At 43.8% G+C, this 18,563-nt stretch overlaps 1 protein-coding gene across 5 annotated transcripts; it reads left to right on the forward strand.

Moving 5' to 3' along the window:
* Positions 1-1,209: 1,209 nt before the first annotated feature.
* LOC309381415 (transmembrane protein 107-like) lies at positions 1,210-18,145 on the forward strand. Of its 5 annotated transcripts, none has more exons than XM_081932376.1 (7): positions 1,395-1,523; positions 2,095-2,282; positions 5,217-5,314; positions 7,262-7,329; positions 9,597-9,697; positions 14,542-14,638; positions 16,309-18,145. In XM_081932376.1, exons 3-7 carry the CDS (start codon positions 5,228-5,230, stop codon positions 16,376-16,378), a joined length of 423 nt encoding a protein of 140 aa, XP_081788502.1. In that variant the 5' UTR covers positions 1,395-1,523; positions 2,095-2,282; positions 5,217-5,227; the 3' UTR covers positions 16,379-18,145. The 5 variants fall into 5 exon arrangements, with proteins under 5 accessions (XP_081788501.1, XP_081788502.1, XP_081788503.1 ...); XM_081932377.1 differs by lacking the exon at positions 14,542-14,638 and adding an exon at positions 16,077-16,173; XM_081932375.1 differs by lacking the exon at positions 1,395-1,523 and adding an exon at positions 1,210-1,315 and having other exon boundaries at positions 14,542-18,145.
* The last annotated feature ends 418 nt before the right edge of the window (positions 18,146-18,563 follow it).

Consider the following 18,563-nt stretch of genomic DNA (forward strand, 5'->3'; position numbering starts at 1 on the left):
CAAAAAAGGTATAAGAAGGAGTCCCCGGATAATAAATGCTTGTTTTTCAAATGGTCAGGTGTTTTTTTTTTCTCCCTGGGATTCACCTGGGGAATTTTCTCTCTTTCTCTCTCCCTCTTCTTTCTCTCTTTCTCTTATCACTTTCTTTCCCTTTCTTTTTCTTTCTCTCAATTTTCTTTCTTTCTTTTTCTTTCTCTATCACTTTCTCTCTTTCCCTTTCCTATTCTCTCTCTCTTTTTCTTTCTTTTCTCTTCCTCTTTTTCTTTTTCTTTCTCTACCACTTTCTCTCTTTCCCTTTCCCTTTCCCTTTCTCTTTCTCTTTTCTCTTTCTCTTTTCTCTATCACTTTCTTTCCCTTTCCTTTTCTCTCTTCTCTCTTTCTCTTTTCTTTCTCTATCACTTTCTCTCTTTCTCTTTCTCTCTCTTCTCTCTTTCTCTTTCTCTTTTCTTTCTATCACTTTCTCTCTCTACTCTTTCTTTCTCTATCACTTTCTTTCCCTTTCCTTTTCTCTCTCTTTCTCTTTTCTCTTTTCTCTTTCTCTTTTCTTTATCACTTTCTCTCTTTCCCTTTCTCTCTCTTCTCTCTTTCTCTTTTCTTTCTCTCTTTCTCTATCACTTTCTCTCTTTCCCTTTCCTTTTCTCTCTCTCTCCTTTCTGTTCTCTATTTTCTTTCTCTTTCTTCCTTTCTATCACTTTCTCTCTTTCTCTTTTTCTCCCTTTTTCTCTCTATCATTTTCTTTCTTTCTCCTTCCCCTTCTCCCTCTCTTCCTCTATCACGTTCTCTTTTTCCCTCCCGTTTCTCTCTTTCTTTGTCCTTCCCCCCTTTATTTTTCTTTATTTTTCTTTCTTCCTTCCTTTCTTTTCCCCCCATTTTCTTTCTTTCTTTTCTCTTTCTTTCTCCTCCTTTCTTTGTCTCTTTCTCCCTTTTTTCTTTCTTTCTTTTATTCGTTCTTTCTTTTCTCTTCTTTCTTTCTTTTTCCTCCCATTTCTTTCCTTCTTTCTTTCTCTCTCTTTCTCCCTCTTTTTAAAATGTATTTATTTCATTCATTCGTTCTTTCTTTTCTCTTTTTTCTTTCTTTCTCTCCTTTCTTTTTCCTCCCTTTTTTCTTTTTTCTTCTTTCTTTCTCTTTATCCCTCTTTTTCTTTCTTTATTTTTTCGTTCTCTCTCTCTTTTTCTTTCTTTTTCCTCCTCCCTCTCATCCAGGTGTTTTTTATTTGTTTGTCTGTTTTTTGCGGCGATTCCACGGTTCGGATGGAAATGTGCTTTTTCCCCCAGCGGAGAAGAAGGGAAAGCCGAGCAGTGCAGCAACGGAGAGGTTAAGGAGATGGGCAATTTGCCCGTAGTTAAGATGGCGACCAGAGAGAGAGACTTGAAAGTCTCGCGAGGCTGAGCGAAGCCCGACCCCGGAGAGGGAAAAGAGAGGGCTGGGCCTAGGCGGTTGCCAGGGCAACGCTGCGGCCTAGCAACCAAACCCGCAGCCTGAGGCTTCAAGGGAGCTCGTTTGATCTGCGGGCGGGAAGCGGGTATGCTGTACGGGTAGAAGAGTGTCGGTAGTGGGTCAAGAGAGCATTTGGGGGCGAAAACGAAATCTGTTGTAAAATGCGGCTGCGTTCACACGACACGCGGAGTAGACCTGGGTGTTGGCGCTTTGATGGGGTCACGTGTTTAGGGAGTTCGGCTTGGTTGGTTGATATGAGTTGGTTGATTTGATTCGAGTTGGTTGATTTGAGCCCTCGCCCCTCCTTGTGCAAACCCCTTAAATGGGTTAACCCGTGTTAAGAGACACGTGTGAACGCGGCAAAAAGACTGGAGGGACGTGGGGAGTGAAAACTGGCACGAATGGGCTTTGGAGGGGTTGGGATGCTCTCAGGAGACCTCATGCTTTCCAGGCCCCTCTCTTTTCCTCCCCCCCTCCCATCCCGCAACAACAACTCTGCGAGGTAGGCCAGGCCAAAAGGAAAAAGTCTGTGCCCAAAGTTGCCCCTTCGGCTTTCACAGAGGAGGATGCTTTCGGCATTTGCAAAGGATGTATTTATTTGCATTATTATTATTATTATTTCAAAATATTAATTTTCCATTGATTTTCTCTTTTAGAAAGAAGAAGAAGATTAAAAGAAGAACGATCCTGGATCTCTGAAAGGGGGAAATCAGCACCTGGATTTCTGCACCCCAAAGATGGGGGAGGGGGGTCCTGAGTGATCCCCGATAAAAGAACCGGATTTGAAGAAATCCCAGGACTCCGTTGACCTTTTGGATTGTCTGGAGATCCGTGCAAAGACAAAGTAGGTTCCCAGGTGGCGAAAACAGATCCCGATACGGTTTTCCCTCCACTTACGGCTGCAATGGAGCTCCATATTCCCCTTGCTAATAAGCAAGACCGTTGCTAAGTGGGTTTGGCTCCATTTTACGACCTTTCTTGCCCCCGTCGTGAATCGAAGCGCTGCAGTGGTTAACGATTAACATGGCGGTCGCGCAACCTTGGGACCGTCGTAAATAGGAACCAGGTTGCCAAGGTTGCCTGAATTTGGATCAAAGTGGGGTGCGACAGCGGTCGCAAGCCTGAAAAACGGTCACAAGTCTGTGTTTTTTCAGTGTCTTCCAACGGTCGCTAAGCAAATGTTGGCACTATCACCTCACATCAGTTTACAATACAATACAATACAATAGCGGAGTTGGAAGGGACCTCGGAGGTCTTCTAGTCCAACCCTCTGCCTAGGCAGGAAACCCTGTACCATTTCAGACAAATGGCTATCCAACGTCTTCCTAAAGACTTCCAGTGTTGGAAATTTGATGAAGATTGTTTGTGGATGTCCCAAAGGTGCTTTTTTTTTCTTCAAGAGGCAGCTGGAGTTTTGGTTTTTGTTTTTCTTTGAAGAGGTTTCGCTTCTTGTCCCAGAAGCTTCTTCAGTTTCCCCACCATCCAGTCAGAGCCGGGATGAGAAGCGAGACCTCTTCAAAGAAAACTCAGAAAGTCCAGCTGCCTCTTGGAAAAAGCGCCTTTGGGGACAACCCTGAGTTGGGTGGCTGAGGATCTCCATAGGCCTTGATTGTGGATGCAGAGTTTCCCCTGTCCATGCCTTAAGCGTTCCCGCTGTTTTTGAATTTGAATTTATGCTATGGGGTACGATGAATTCTAATGGAAGGGGAACTAAAGAGCCTCTTGATGCGGGTGAAGAAAGAGAGTGCAAAAGTTGGCTTGAAACTCAACCTTAAGACAACCAAGATCATGGCATCCGGCCCTCTCAATTCCTGGCAAATAGATGGGAAAGAAATGGAAATATTCTATTCTCTATTCCATTCCATTCCATATTTTCCATTCCATTCTATTCTATTCCCTATTCTCTATTCTATTCTATTCCATTCCATATTTTCTATTCTATTCTATTCCATTCCATTCTATATTTTCTATTCTAATTCTATTCTATTTTATATATTCTATTCCATTCCATATTCCGTTCCATATTTTCAATTCTATTCTAATTCTATTCTATTATATTCCATTCCATTCCATATTTTCTATCCTATTCTATTCTATTCCCTACTCTATTCTATTCCATTCCATATTTTCTATTCTATTCTATTCCATTCCATTCTATATTTTCTATTCTAATTCTATTCTATTTTATATATTCTATTCTATTCCGTTCCATATTTTCAATTCTATTCTAATTCTATTCTATTATATTCCATTCCATTCCATATTTTCTATCCTATTCTAATTCTATTCTATCCCCTATTCTATTCCATTCCATTCCATATTTTCTATTCTATTCTAATTCTATTATATTATATTCTCTATTCTATTCTATTCCATTCCATATTTTCTATTCTATTCTATTCCATTCCATTCCATATTTTCTATTCTAATTCTATTCTAATTCTATTTCTAATTCTATTTCTAATTCTATTCTATTATATTCCATTCCATTCCATTCCATATTTTCTATTCTATTCTAATTCTAATCTATTCTATTCCCTATTCTCTATTCTATTCCATTCCATTCCATATTTTCTATTCTAATTCTATTCTATTTTATATATTCTATTCTATTCCGTTCCATATTTTCTATTCTATTCTAATTCTATTCTAATTCTATTCTATTATATTCCATTCCATTCCATATTTTCTTTTCTATGCTTTTTTCCCCCTTTTCTATTCTATCCTATCCTATTCATCCCCAGGGCAAATAGATGGGGAAGAAATAGAGATAGTGACAGATTTTATTTCCCTGGGCTCCAAGATCACCGCAGATGGGGACGGCAGCCAAGAAATCAAAAGACGCTTGCTTCCTGGGGAGGAAAACTATGGCAAAACTAGACAGCGTAGTAAAAAGCAGAGACATCACCCAGCCAACAAAAGTACGTATAGTCAAGGTTTATGGTTCTCCCAGTTGCAATGGATGGCTGTGAAAGTTGGACCTTAAGGAAGGCTGAGCGCCAAAGAATGGAGGCCTTTGAACTCTGGTGCTGGAGAAGAAGACTCCTGCATTGAGTCCCTTGGACTGCAAGGCGATCCAACCGATCAGTCAATAGAGGAGATCAACCCAGGCTGCTCTTTAGAAGGCCAGATCCTGAAGAGGAAACTCAAATGTTTTGGCCACCTAATGAGAAAGAAGGGCTCCTTGGAGAAGAGCCTCATGCTGGGAACGATGGAGGGCAGAAGAAGGGGACGGCAGAGAAGGAGGTGGCTGGATGGAGTCACCGAAGCAGTCGACGTGAGCTTCAATGGACTCCAGAAGGACAAGAAGGCCTGGAGGAACGTCGTCCATGAGGTTGCGATGGGTCGGACATGACTTCGTAACTAACAACAACAAGATGAAAGGCTGCGGGACCTAGTCTAATGAAGAAAAGGTCTAGGGGCAACATAATATGTTTGAGGGGCTGCCCCAAAGAAGAGGGAGTCAAGCTATTCTCCAAAGCCCCCGAAGGCAGGACAAGAAGCAAGGGATGGAAACGGATCAAGCAGAGAAGCACCCTGGAATTAAGGATGCATTTCTTGCTCATGGGAACAATGAATCGGTGGAACACAAGTTGTGGGTACTCTGGAGGTTTTTGAGAAGAGATTGGGCAACGTTGGTCTGAAACGGCAGAGGGTCTCCTGCTTGAGCAGGGGGCTGGACTAGAAGATCTCCGAAGCCCCTTCCACTCTTGCTCTTCTGCATTCTGGGTCTGGATGTTTTCCCTCGGGCGGTGAGGATTGTCTTGGTCTTTTGCAGGGTGGGAGAAGATGCCGTTGGTCAGCGGGCTGGTTCCCGCTCGATTCCTGGTCCTCACAGCTCACCTGGTCATTGTCATCACCATCTTCTGGTCCAGGGTGAGTCTCTTCTTCCTAGTTTCAATTCCTGGGACCTTTTCCAAATATCCCCTTTCCTTTCGGATTTGTTTTTTTCCTTTTAGGATGTTTCATCAAAATAAAAAACAGAGTCTTTGAGGAGTCGAATGAGACACCTCGCCCGGCCATCAATTTCACAATTTCACAATTCTATGTCACTCCTTAAAATAAATGCAAAAATATTGTCATTTTTGCCATTCGCATTTCATCCTGTCCCTCCTTTTGCCTCCTTTTTTTTAAACAATTCTCTTCTACCATTTCTTTGATCGTAGTGTAACTCTTGTCCCAGAGTGAGGTGTCCCGTGGCAAGTTGGCCAGGGCGAACGGACACGTAATAAAAGTGGGATAAAAATCACATAGAGATAGAAATCGATGGATGGATATGGATGGTAGATGATAGAAACGGTAGATGAAAGATACATAGGGGATGGAGGGATGGATGGATGGAGATGGTAGATAATGATAGAAAGGATAGGTGAAAGATACATAGGAGAGGGAGATAGATGATTGATAGAGATCGAGGATGGATGGATGGATATAGATGATAGAAATGGTAGATGAAAGTTACATAGGGGATGGATGGATGGATGGATATAAATGATATAAAAGAGATTAAAGATATATAAGTGGCTGATAGATGGATATGGATGATAGATGATAGAAATGGTAGATGAAAGTTACATAGGGGATGGATGGATGGATGGATGGATGGATATAAATGATATAAAAGAGATTAAAGATACACAGGTGGCTGATGGATATTGATGATACATGATAGAAATGGTAGATGAAAGATACATAGGGGATGGAGGCATGGATGGAGATGGTAGATAATGATAGATGAAAGATAAATAGGGAAAGACATAGATGATATAGATAGATAGATAGATAGATAGATAGATAGATAGATAGATAGATGATAGATAGATAGATAGATAGATAGATGATAGATAGATAGATAGATAGATAGATGATAGATAGATAGATGATAGATGATAGATAGATAGATAGATAGATAGATAGATAGATGATAGATAGATAGATGAGATAGAGATAAATGATAGAAATGAAAGATGAAAGATACATAGGAGGGAGATAGATAGAAATGAATGGAATGGAACAGAGGAGAGGAGAATAGAATAGAATAATATATAGAAGAGTAGAGTAGAGTAGAATAGAATAGAATAGAATTCTTTGTTGGCCAAGTGTGATTGGACACACAAGGAATTTGTCTTCAGTGCATAAGCTCTCAGTATACATAAAAGGAAAAAAAGAACAAAAAAATACATTCATCAAGAATCATACTTAGTGTAGTCATGGATTACTAATAAGCAATCAAATAGATAGCTCTAGATCGATTAGATAGATAGATAGATAGATAGATAGATAGATAGATAGATAGATAGATAGATAGATAGATATACAGTAGGGGGAGATCTGTTGTATCTATCCTCAGGATCCTCTATCCTCTGATGATAATAAATGAAAGATATATAGGTGATAGACAGGATAGGCAGGCAGGCAGATATGATAAGACAGCTAAGAGAGAATGAAATGATTGACAGATGGCTAGATCGAGAGGTGGAGGGAGGGATCCATTTTTGCATTGAGAAGAGCTTCTCTGCAGCTGTTCAGCCCACCTTGGATACTGTCCGAATCCCTTGCCTTTTCCGCCCCCTCCCCTTCCTGGCAATCCTGCTGGGGTCATCAGAAAGACAAAGGGGGACCCCATCCATCCATCCATCCTCTGCCTTCCTCCATCAAACCTTTGGGGAAAACAAGGGAGAGGCTGGGGCTTAGCTGCCCCACTACCTCTGCAAAGCACGACCGGAAAGAGCCTAGCGCCCCTTAGCCAACTGTTCCTGCAGGCTTCATCACCACCACCCAACCTCTCCCCTCTTTTGACTCCCTTTTATTTTTGTCCTCCAGGAAAACAACGTCCGCGCTTCCCTCCCTCTCCAGTGCACCCCAGAAGACTATAACCGCCGAGACACAGAGTGAGTCATCTTGATCGCTGCTGCTCATATTCACTTTTGTTGAAGTCAGGGAGGAGTAGCCTGGATTTGTATTAAAAAAAATAATGCTTGAGAGATTTTCCTGGTTCCCGAGGCTGTTTTGCTTGCGGGTCAAAAAGAGACAAGAAGCTTTTTTTCCCCTCCCGGAGTAAAAAGAGAGAATTTGGGGGCCTGCTAACAGCGTGGCTCTCTCCAGCGGTGGGATTCAAATCATTTAACAACTGGTTCTCGGCCCTAATGACCAGCTGAGTGGGCGTGGCCATGGTGGGTGTGGCCAGGGGTGTGTGACAGACAGCACTCAGCCTCCTGCACCCACCTGTTCTGACCGAGGCTTCCCAAGAGCCTGGCGCAAACTCCTGGTCCCGACAAAAATCCCCTTTTATTAATTGACTGTGAATTCTGCTCCTTCCCATCCAGCAAAGTCTTTCGAGGGAGGATTTACGGTCACCGACCTTCTCTGGCTTGGAGAGCTGCCAGGCCGAGATCTGCAAAACTTGGCAAGGAGTCTCCAAACCAATTAAGCGAACTAATGGTCTCCTGCAAGCTCCACTCCCCTGGCGCTCCCCCTTTTATTTCCTCTGGGAGGGGCCGTTCACCGTCCACCTGTGGCCTTCCTCCCAAGTCGACCCCTGTTCTTTAGCTGTTCCCTTCGTCTGGCAACTCTGCACATGCGCACACTGGGAACAGGCTCCAGCTGTTCTTCTGCCTCACTGATGTCCGACTCCGAAGGCAGCTGATAACTGTCAGACGGCCCTGTCCCCATCTCTGCCTCCGACATAGAGCCCTCCTCCGAGCCTTCCCCAGACTCCAGGACTGGCCCATGTTCCTCCCCAACCTCCTTACTGTCCGAATCTGCTGCCAGCTCCACTGGCGGGCCAGTACACCCCCTGGGAGCAAAAATGGGCCGTGGGGAGAGGGGGGCACTGCACCCCCATCTCCCTGTGCCCCATTTTGTCTAGTAGGCCTCCCTGCACTTACCTGGGAGCCAAAAAGGGGCGAATGGGGACTCCTGGAAGGGGCGTGGCCAGCCCGCAATTTAACAACTGGTTTTCCCGAACTCTCTTGAACCGGCTGAATCCCATCGCTGGCTATCTCCAAGTTCCTTGATTTCTCTGTCCACTGAGGACAATGGCTGCCAGGGCTGGGGGCTGAAGGAGGATGGGTCTGGTAGCTTTCGAAGCTTAACCGCCTGTGCTGGGGATCGGAGTCAGTTTTCGGTTCTTCGTTGCCTTGCAGCGGAAGCGACCCAAATCTGGGGATTTTTGAGCGTTTTTATTGAACTTGCAAATGGGGGAAGAGGGAAAAAAACAACCAACCCAGATTATTGGATCTTAAGAGGCCAGTCATTGATGCAAAACTCGATCTCCAGTGAGAAGCGAGTGGAAAATAAGCCGGTTTACACCAGAAAAGCTTGAGAAGAGTGTTTCTGCTTTAAGCTGGGTGGAGTTCAGCTCCCAGAATTCCCCCAGCCCGGGGGAATTCTGGGAGTTGAAGTCCACAGAGCTTAAAAAGCTGGTTGTGAAATACTGTATCCAAGCTGATAAGTCGGCATCGCCCAGGCATTTATTTATGCTAATTCTCTATTAGACAGGAAAAGGACTGAATTATAACTATCACTGTCAAAAATACTGTGATTTGACACTATCGATATAATTCAGCCCAGTGGTGGGTTCCTACCAGTTTCGACCGGTAGCTTTGCAGCCTGGGTCGTTGCAGCTGGTAGCGACCCAGGCCTGCCACGCCTCCCCGGACCAGTTCTCCCGTAGGCGCCGCCATCTTGTCTTTTGCTTCTGCGCGTGCGCAGAGCAGTTTTAGCTGTATTGCGCGCACAGCGTACGCCCACGGCGCTCCCCTGAGCAAACCGGCAGTCATCTCTGCCGGAACCCACCCCTGATTCAGTCCTTTTCATTTGAGCAGCCCAGGCGTTCCAGAGTTAATGCTGGAACACACACACCCGTTTTCATATTGATGGATAGATAGATTTCCCTGCTTCGGCCTGCGGGATATTTACTGTAATTATCGGTTGGCATTTTAAAAGAAGCCTGGACGAAAGTGCCTCAACGTAGTTGGCCGAGATTAAAAACCACCACCAAAAGCAAGGAGCAGACTATTTCAAGATTAATATTGAAAGGATTTGCCCGCTTCGCCCGGCGCATCGCAATTTAGGCCGCAGCAGTATTGGCCCTTTCTTTAATCTCGTTGCAAGTTTCTCCTCAGCGTGTGTCTCCTCACGGTTTCTCTCTTTCTAGGATGATCGTGGCCCTGTCCGTCACCCTCGGGCTGTTTGTGGTAGAGTTGGCCGGCTTCCTCTCCGGGGTCTCCATGTTCAACAACGCCCAAAGTCTGCTTTGTATCCTTCCGTAAAGAAAAACGGGGATTAGAGGATGGGCTGGGAGGGGAGAGAACGGTCCCTTAAAAAAAAAAAGCAGCTGAGAACACGACTCGACCACAGAGGCGAGCCCAGCTTCAAACCCGCGAAAGCAAATTGCCCAGAAAGTAATCCTCAACTTATGACCGTTCATTTAACGCTGACTTCATGGGGAAAAGTGACTTACGGCCTGTCCTCACACCGGTGACCATCCCGCCACATTCGAGACATTTGGACGCTCGGCGACTGGTTGGTGTTTACGAACAATGGCAGCGTCTTGGTCCGTTTCCCATACTTCCAAGTCAGAAAGAGAATAGAATAGGATTCTTTATTGGCCAACTAGCCGATAAGCCGCCATTGCCCGGGTATTTATTTATAGGGGGCAAATGTCCAGACTAAACGTAATTTCTAACGTTGGATTGTCCCCACATTCCAGAGGGAGCCCCCTGGTGGAGTACTGTGAAGCCGTTATCACGGCAACTCCACTGTGCTGTACAGGAGAAGCCATTTTAAGGCACAACAGGCTGTATCTTAACAGAACAGATACACCGAGGGGTTTTAGGGCTGTCTTACCCCCACAGTATTTGTTTCCAGAGAGGAAGTCATCTGTGTACCAAGTTTGGTTGAAATTGCTCCAGGCGTTCCAGAGTTATGCTTGGACACACACACACAGACACACAGAGCCGTTTTTGAATAGATAGATAGATAGATAGATAGATAGATAGATAGATAGATAGATATAATAAAGATATTATAGATGATAGATAGGTAGATAGATAGATAGATAGATAGATAGATAGATAGATAGATAGATAGATAGATATAATAAAGATATTATAGATGATAGATAGATAGATATAATAAAGATAGAAAGATAGATAGATAGATAGATAGATAGATAGATAGATAGATAGAGATATATAATACATAAAGATATTATAGATAGATGATAGAGATAGATAGATGATAGGATAGATAGATAGAGATATAAAAGATATTATAGATAGATGATAGATAGATATAATAAAGATATTATAGATAGATAGATAGATAGATATAATACATAAAGATATTATAGATAGATGATAGATAGATAGAAATATATAATAGATTAAGATATGATAGATAGATAGATAGATAGATATAATAAAGATATTATAGATGATAGATAGATAGATAGATAGATAGATGATAGATAGATATAATAAAGATATTATAGATGATAGATAGATAGATAGATATAATAAAGATATTATAGATGATAGATAGATAGGTAGATAGATAGATAGATAGATAGATAGATAGATAGAAAGATAGATAGATAGATAGATAGAGATATATAATACATAAAGATATTATAGATAGATGATAGAGATAGATAGATGATAGGATAGATAGATAGAGATATAAAAGATATTATAGATAGATGATAGATAGATATAATAAAGATATTATAGATGATAGATAGATAGATAGATAGATAGATATAATACATAAAGATATTATAGATAGATGATAGATAGAAATATATAATAGATTAAGATATGATAGATAGATAGATAGATAGATATAATAAAGATATTATAGATGATAGATAGGTAGATAGATAGATAGATAGATAGATAGATAGATAGATATAATAAAGATTATAGATGATAGATAGATAGATAGATAGATAGATGATAGATAGATATAATAAAGATATAGATGATAGGTAGATAGATAGATAGATAGATAGATAGATAGATAGATAGATATATATAATACATAAATATATTATAGATAGATGATAGAGATAGATAGATAGAGATATAAAAGATATTATAGATAGATGATAGATAGATATAATAAAGATATTATAGATGATAGATAGATAGATAGATAGAGATATAATACATAAAGATATTATAGATAGATGACAGATAGATAGAAATATATAATAGATTAAGATATGATAGATAGATAGATAGATAGATAGATAGATAGATAGATAGATAGATGATAGATAGATAGACAGACAGACAGACAGACAGACAGATATAATAGATAGGTATGTATGTATGTATGTATGTACTGTATGTATAGATATAGATATATAAGATAGATAGATAGAGATATATAATAGATAATACAATACAATAGCAGAGTTGGAAGGGACCTTGGAGGTCTTCTAGTCCAACCCCCTGCCTAGGCAGGAAACCCTATACCGTTTCGGACAAATGGCTATCCAACATCTTCTTAAAGACTTCCAGTGTTAGATAAAGATATTATAGATAGATGATAGACAGACAGATAGATATAATAGATATGTATGTATGTATGTATGTATGTATGTATGGATGGATGGATGGATGGATGGATGGATGGATGGATAGATAGATAGATGATATAGATAGATATAGATAGATATAGATAGATATAGATATGATAGATAGATAGATAGACAGACAGACAGACAGACAGACAGACAGACAGACAGACAGACAGATGATAGAATATAAGTCTAATCTTTATTGTCATTGTACTTAAATACAGCAAAATTGATACTGGATATAGATAGATAGATTGTGATTGGACACACAAGGAATTTGTCTTCAGTGCAAAAGCTCTCAGTGTACATAAAAGAAATATGTTCCTCAAGAATCGTAAGATACAACACTGAGGAATAGTCACAGGATACTAAATAAGCAATCCAAATTACACCAGGAGACGAAATAAAAGAATATAAATCGTAACGATGCAAGCAACGCAGTCCTAGGCAGAAAAGGAACGAGGAAGGACGAGACGAAGAATAGTAATTCAGTCTCAGTAAATAGTTTGACCATTTTGGGAATTAGTTGTTTAGCAAAGGGATGGCGTGGGAGAAAAAAATACGGATTAAAAATAAGAATGATGAATAGTCATTTTTTGTATTTATATCCCATCATCTGGCTTCCAGGCCCTGGGTAACCCTTTCAGGAAGGATTGGGATTAACTCAGGCAGGCAAGCCAAGATCTCAAGATTAAGGTCACCTGCTTTTAGGAAAGGGATTACCGATGGTCCTCGGGTTACGACCGCAATGGCGACCACAAGGGCTGTGGCTGCAGGAGACGGGGGGTAAGGGCGTTTTTGCCCCCTCCCTTTTGCAATCTTTCTGGCCACCGTCGTGAAGCGAGTCCCTGCAGGTGTTCAGCTAGTAACCCGGTTGTTAAGGGAACCTGGCTTCCCCGTGGACTTTGCCTGTCGGACGGTCGCAAGAGGGGATCACATGGCCACGGGGGATTGCTGCAACAGCCATAGGTGTGAAAAACGGTTGTAAGTCACTTTTTTTTCAGCGCCGTTGTAACTTTGAACGGTCACTAAATGGATTGTTGTAAGTTGAGGGCTACCTGCATTCCTTTCTCGCTCTCCTTATTTACTAGCCGTTCAAGCGTTAGGAAGTTTGCTACACAATTACGTCCCTGTTCTTCCTTCCTTCCTTCCTTCCTTTCCCCCTTTTTTCCTTCCCTTTCTTTTCCTCCTTCCTTCGCTCCTTCCTTCCCTCCTCTCTTTCCTTCCCTCCTTCTGTCTTTTTCCTTGCCTCCCTTTCCTTCTTTCTTCTCTTTCTTTTCCTCCTCCCTTCCCTCCTCCTCCCTTCCCTCCTTCCTTCTGTATTTTTTCCTTTCCTTCCTTACCTCCTTCCTTTCCTCCTTCCTTCCTTCCTTCCCCCTCCCTTTTTCCTTCCCTTTTCTTTCCTCTCCTTCCTTTGCTCCTTTGCTCCTTCCTTCCCTTCTTTTTTCCTCTCCTCCCTTTCCTTCCTCCCCCCTTTCCTTGTCTTTTTCCTCTCCTTCCTTTCATCCTTCCTTCACTTTCCTTTCCTCCTCCTTTCCCTCCTCCTCCTCTCTTCCCTTCTTTCCCTTCTTTCCTTCCCTCCTTCCTTTGCTCCTTCCCTCCTCCTCTCCTTCCTTCCCTCCTTCTGTCTTTTTCCTCTCCTCCCTTTCTTTCTACCTCTTTCTTTTCCTTCCTTCCCTCATTCCTTTTACCCTCCTCCCTTCTCTCCCCTCCTTCCTTTCATCATTCCTTCACTTTTCTTCTTCCTTCCCTCCTTCTCCTCTCTTCCCTTCCCTTCTTTCCTTCGCTTCCCTTTGCATCTTTGCTGCTTCCCTCCTCCCCTCCTTCCTCCCCTCCTTCTGTCTTTTTCCTCCCTTTCCTTCTTCCTTCCTTCCCTCCTCTCCTTCCTTTCATCCTTCCTTCACTTTCCTTTCCTCCTCCTTTCCCTCCTCCTCCTCTCTTCCCTTCTTTCCCTTCTTTCCTTCCCTCCTTCCTTTGCTCCTTCCCTCCTCCTCTCCTTCCTTCCCTCCTTCTGTCTTTTTCCTCTCCTCCCTTTCTTTCTACCTCTTTCTTTTCCTTCCTTCCCTCATTCCTTTTACCCTCCTCCCTTCTCTCCCCTCCTTCCTTTCATCATTCCTTCACTTTTCTTCTTCCTTCCCTCCTTCTCCTCTCTTCCCTTCCCTTCTTTCCTTCGCTTCCCTTTGCATCTTTGCTGCTTCCCTCCTCCCCTCCTTCCTCCCCTCCTTCTGTCTTTTTCCTCTCCTCCCTTTCCTTCTTCCTTCCTTCCCTCCTCTCCTTCCTTTCATCCTTCCTTCACTTCCCCTTCCTCTTTCCTTCCCTCCCCCTCCTTCTCTTCCCTCCCTAAATCCTGCGTCCCGAGTTGAGCAGAGCCATGTTCTTTCAACCGCTGAGCTCCCAGACCCTTTGCCAAGCGCCCACCGTGTCCCCCCCACCCCCACCCCAAGAGCAGGGTGGGTGGGTGGCTTTGCCTTCCATGCTTGTTGTGCTCCCTGACCGAGCCTCCTCTCTTCCCAAGCCACCCTGGCTCACGCTTCCGCCGGAGTCGCGCTGCTCTTCTTCCTGTTTGAGCAATGGGATGGCAGCCTGTACTGGTGGATCTTTGCATTTTGCAGGTTGGCCGTCCTCATTCCCGGCGTCCGAGGCTGGCAAAAGGAGGGGCTGCGGGAGGGCAAACTTATTTATTTCACCATATATATATACAGGAGGCGAGCCTGTGGCTTAGTGGCTAAGACTCCTGCCTAAGATATAATACAGCCCAAGTTCAAATCCCAGTAAGGGTATGGCTAGCTGATGAGAGCTAATTAGCTCGAAATAGATCTATACTAGTCTCCCTTTATTTATTTATCAGTACAAATACAACACACACACACACACACACACACACACATATATACACACATACATACATACACCGTATTTTTCAGAGTATAAGACGTACCTTTTCCCCTCAAAAAAGAGGCTGAAAATCTGGGTGCGTCTTATACACTGAATACAGCATTTTTTGCCTCCCGAAGCCTCGCCCCCTTCACCAAAATAGCCGTGCATTGCCTTTAGGAGGCTTCCAGAGTGCTCCTGGGGGCAGGAGAGGGCAGAAATGAGCAAAGAATAGGCCATTTTTTGCTCAATTCTGCCCCCCCCCCCAGCCCTCAGGGCACTCTATAAGACTCCTAAAGGCTATGCATGCCCTTTTTTTGTCAAAATCAGGCCGGTTTTCATGAAAAACGGGCCATTTTTTGCTCATTTTGCCCACCCCCTACCCCTTAGGAGCACTTTGCAAGCCTCCTAAAGGCGATTCATGCCCTTTTTTTGGGGGGGGGGAAACGGGCCGTTTTTGGGAGGTTTGCAGAGTGCAAAAACTTTTATTTTTTAATTTGCCTCTTCAAAATCTTGGTGCGTCTTATACTCCGGTGCGTCTTATACTCCGAAAAATGCGGTGTATATATATTCCATCATTTCCCGCCCCGAAAGAAAAGAGGAAGAGGAGCAGAAAATGACATCAGTGATTATGTTCAAACAACAGGTTCCATTAAGCCCAATAATTCTGGTTCTGCATGGCAGAGAAACACAAGCCTTTGGCTTAGCAGGTTGTCTGAACCAAGCCTTTAGAGTAATCCAACTTTGCAGCGTGACTACTCCCAATACTTTTGAAGACTTTTTTCCTCCACCACCCTCCCTTCACCACCCCATCCCCATCCCAAACAATTTCTAAAGTCCCGGAGGTCGCTTCGTGCGACGGGCTGAGGAGAACGGACCTGTTCCCCAAGGCAGGAATCATCATCTTCATTTAATGACCCCCCATAATCCCTCGCGGGATGGAGTCTTGGGCAACTGAGGTGTTTTAATGGCCGGATGCCCTTCCCTGTCACCATTGCGGAGTTCTATTTGGCAGATATATTCTCATCGTGCCCAGAGAGAGAAATATCTGCCTTTACCTAGGATCGAACACTCAGACTCCTGATTGTGAGGCCACCAAGGCAGGAATCCCTTTTTAAAAAAAAATTCACTTGAAACGAATTCCTCCATTGATTTCCCTGACGGCGCCCTTCTTAGCGTTGGCTGCCCACTGCAGCGCTTCCGTCTGCCTCTCTTTCTTCGTCTTTGAGCGCTGGGAGACGGTCACGTACTGGTACATCCTGGGCTTTTGCAGGTAGACGAGCGTCCTCGCGTGGTCGCCAAGTTGCTCGCGAGGATTTCGGGTTCGCTTCGATTCAGGAAGGGAGGGGGGAACGCTCTCCTTTGGGGGTATTGATCCTTCCTTTCCCTTTTCGTCCCCTCTGCCCAGTGCCTTGCCTGCCACGGTCGAGATCTTCCTCTTCATCTCCGTCTTCGGACTCAAGAAGAAGCCGTTGTGAGAAGGAGGACGAGGGCGACGACCCCTGGTCAAAAAGAGACTTCTCGTTCGGATTATCCCAGGGCCGGAGGAGCTCCCACAGAGAGTGAGAGGGAGGTGAAATGTCTTTCGTTTAGGACTATCATCTGTTTCTGGCTTTCAGCTCCATCTTTACTCACCATTCCATCGACCAAAAAAGCAGCTGGGTCTTCTTCAGTGCTTGGACTCCTTCAGGGCAAACCTCCAATATTGTATCTGTGATGGTACTCCTGTATTTCCTTAAAGGCAGCATTGACCAACCTTGGCAGCCTTAAGGTGGAAGCTTCTTGGACGAGAAGAGAAACGCCTTCAAAGAAAAACAAGGAAGTTCAGTTGCCTCTTGAGAAGGTATCTTTGGGACTTTAAGATAGATGGATTTTCCTTCCTTCCTTCCTTCCTTCCTTCCTTCCTTCCTTCCATTCATCCATCCTTCCTTCCTTCCATTCATCCACCCTTCCTTCCTTCCATCCTTTCTTCCTTCCATCCATCCTTCCTTCCATCTATCCATTCTTCCTCAATCCATCCATCCATCCATCCATCCATCTATCCTTCCTTCCATCCATCCATCCATCCATCCTTCCATCCATCCTTCCTTCCTTCCATCCATCCATCCTTCCCTCCATCCTTTCTTCCATCCATCCTTCCATCCATCCATCCTTCCATCCATCCATCTATCCTTCCTTCCTTCCATCCATCCTTCCTTCCATCCATCCATCCTTCCTTCCTTCCATCCATCCATCCATCCTTCCATCATCCTTTCTTCCATCCTTCCATCCATCCATCCATCCTTGCTTACTCCCTTCCATCCATCCATCCTTCCATCCTTTCTTCCTTCCTTCCATCCATCCTTCCTTCCATCCATTCATCCACCCTTCCTTCCTTCCATCCATCCTTTCTTCCTTCCATCCATCCTTCCTTCCATCTATCCATTCTTCCTCAATCCATCCACCCATCCATCCATCTATCCTTCCTTCCATCCATCCATCCATCCATCCATCCTTCCATCCATCCTTCCTTCCTTCCATCCATCCATCCTTCCCTCCATCCTTTCTTCCATCCATCCTTCCATCCATCCATCCTTCCATCCATCCATCTATCCTTCCTTCCTTCCATCCATCCTTCCTTCCATCCATCCATCCTTCCTTCCTTCCTTCCTTCCATCCATCCATCCTTCCATCATCCTTTCTTCCATCCATCCTTCCATCCATCCATCCTTCCATCCTTTCTTCCTTCCTTCCATCCATCCTTCCTTCCATCCATCCTTTCTTCCTTCCATCCTCCATCCATCCTTGCTTACTCCCTTCCTTCCATCCATCCTTCCTCCCATCCATCCTTGCTTCCTCCCTTCTATCCATCCATCCTTTCATCCATCCATCCATCCATCCATCCATCCATCCTTCCATCCATCCTTGCTTCCTCCCTTCCATCCATCCATCCATCCATCCATCCATTCACTATTTCCCTTCTGTCCCAAAGGTGTTTTTTTCAAGAGGTAACTGGACTTTCTGGGGTTTTTTTTTAAAGACGTTTTGCTTCTTATCCAAGAAGCTTCTTCAGTTCTGGCCGGATGGTGGGGAAAGGAAGGATTTCTATTCCTTGCGGACAGCTGGTCATTTGCATCCTTTTTAGAGGGTCCTTGAGGCCACTTGGAGGCTTGTCTGAAAAACCACAAAGTCCTTACCTCTTGAAAAAACACCTTTGGGACAACCCTGACGTGGATGACCGAGAATCTCCATAGACCTCTTTCCTTCCTCTATTCTTCTTCTTTCTTTCCTTCCTTCCATCTTACCAACTTCCTACCTACCTACCTACCAACCTTCCACAAACCGGCTGGGGAATTCTGGGAGTTGGAGTCCACAAGTCTTCTATTTGCCAAGGTTGGACATCCCTGAAATCGGTTAAAGAAGGTGTTATTGCGTTTCCCATGAACGTCTCGTTCGCCACCTCGCAACTTCATTCTGTGGCGGAGCTGACCTTCTCTTCCTTCAAAGCGACACAACCTGAAATTGCAGTGGGAAAAAATGACGTGCAAGAATGAAAAAGGGGAGGGAAATGCCATCGCTTCCCTTTGTTTTGCCAAAAAATAAATAAATACATAAATAAAAAATAAAAACAGACTGGGGATCGCGATTCCATTTCCCCCCGTTGCATTCAACCAAACTTGGTAC

Source organism: Natrix helvetica (assembly GCF_964273705.1).
Source record: "Natrix helvetica genome assembly, chromosome: Z".
In the NCBI taxonomy this organism is placed as follows: Eukaryota; Metazoa; Chordata; class Lepidosauria; order Squamata; family Natricidae; genus Natrix; species Natrix helvetica.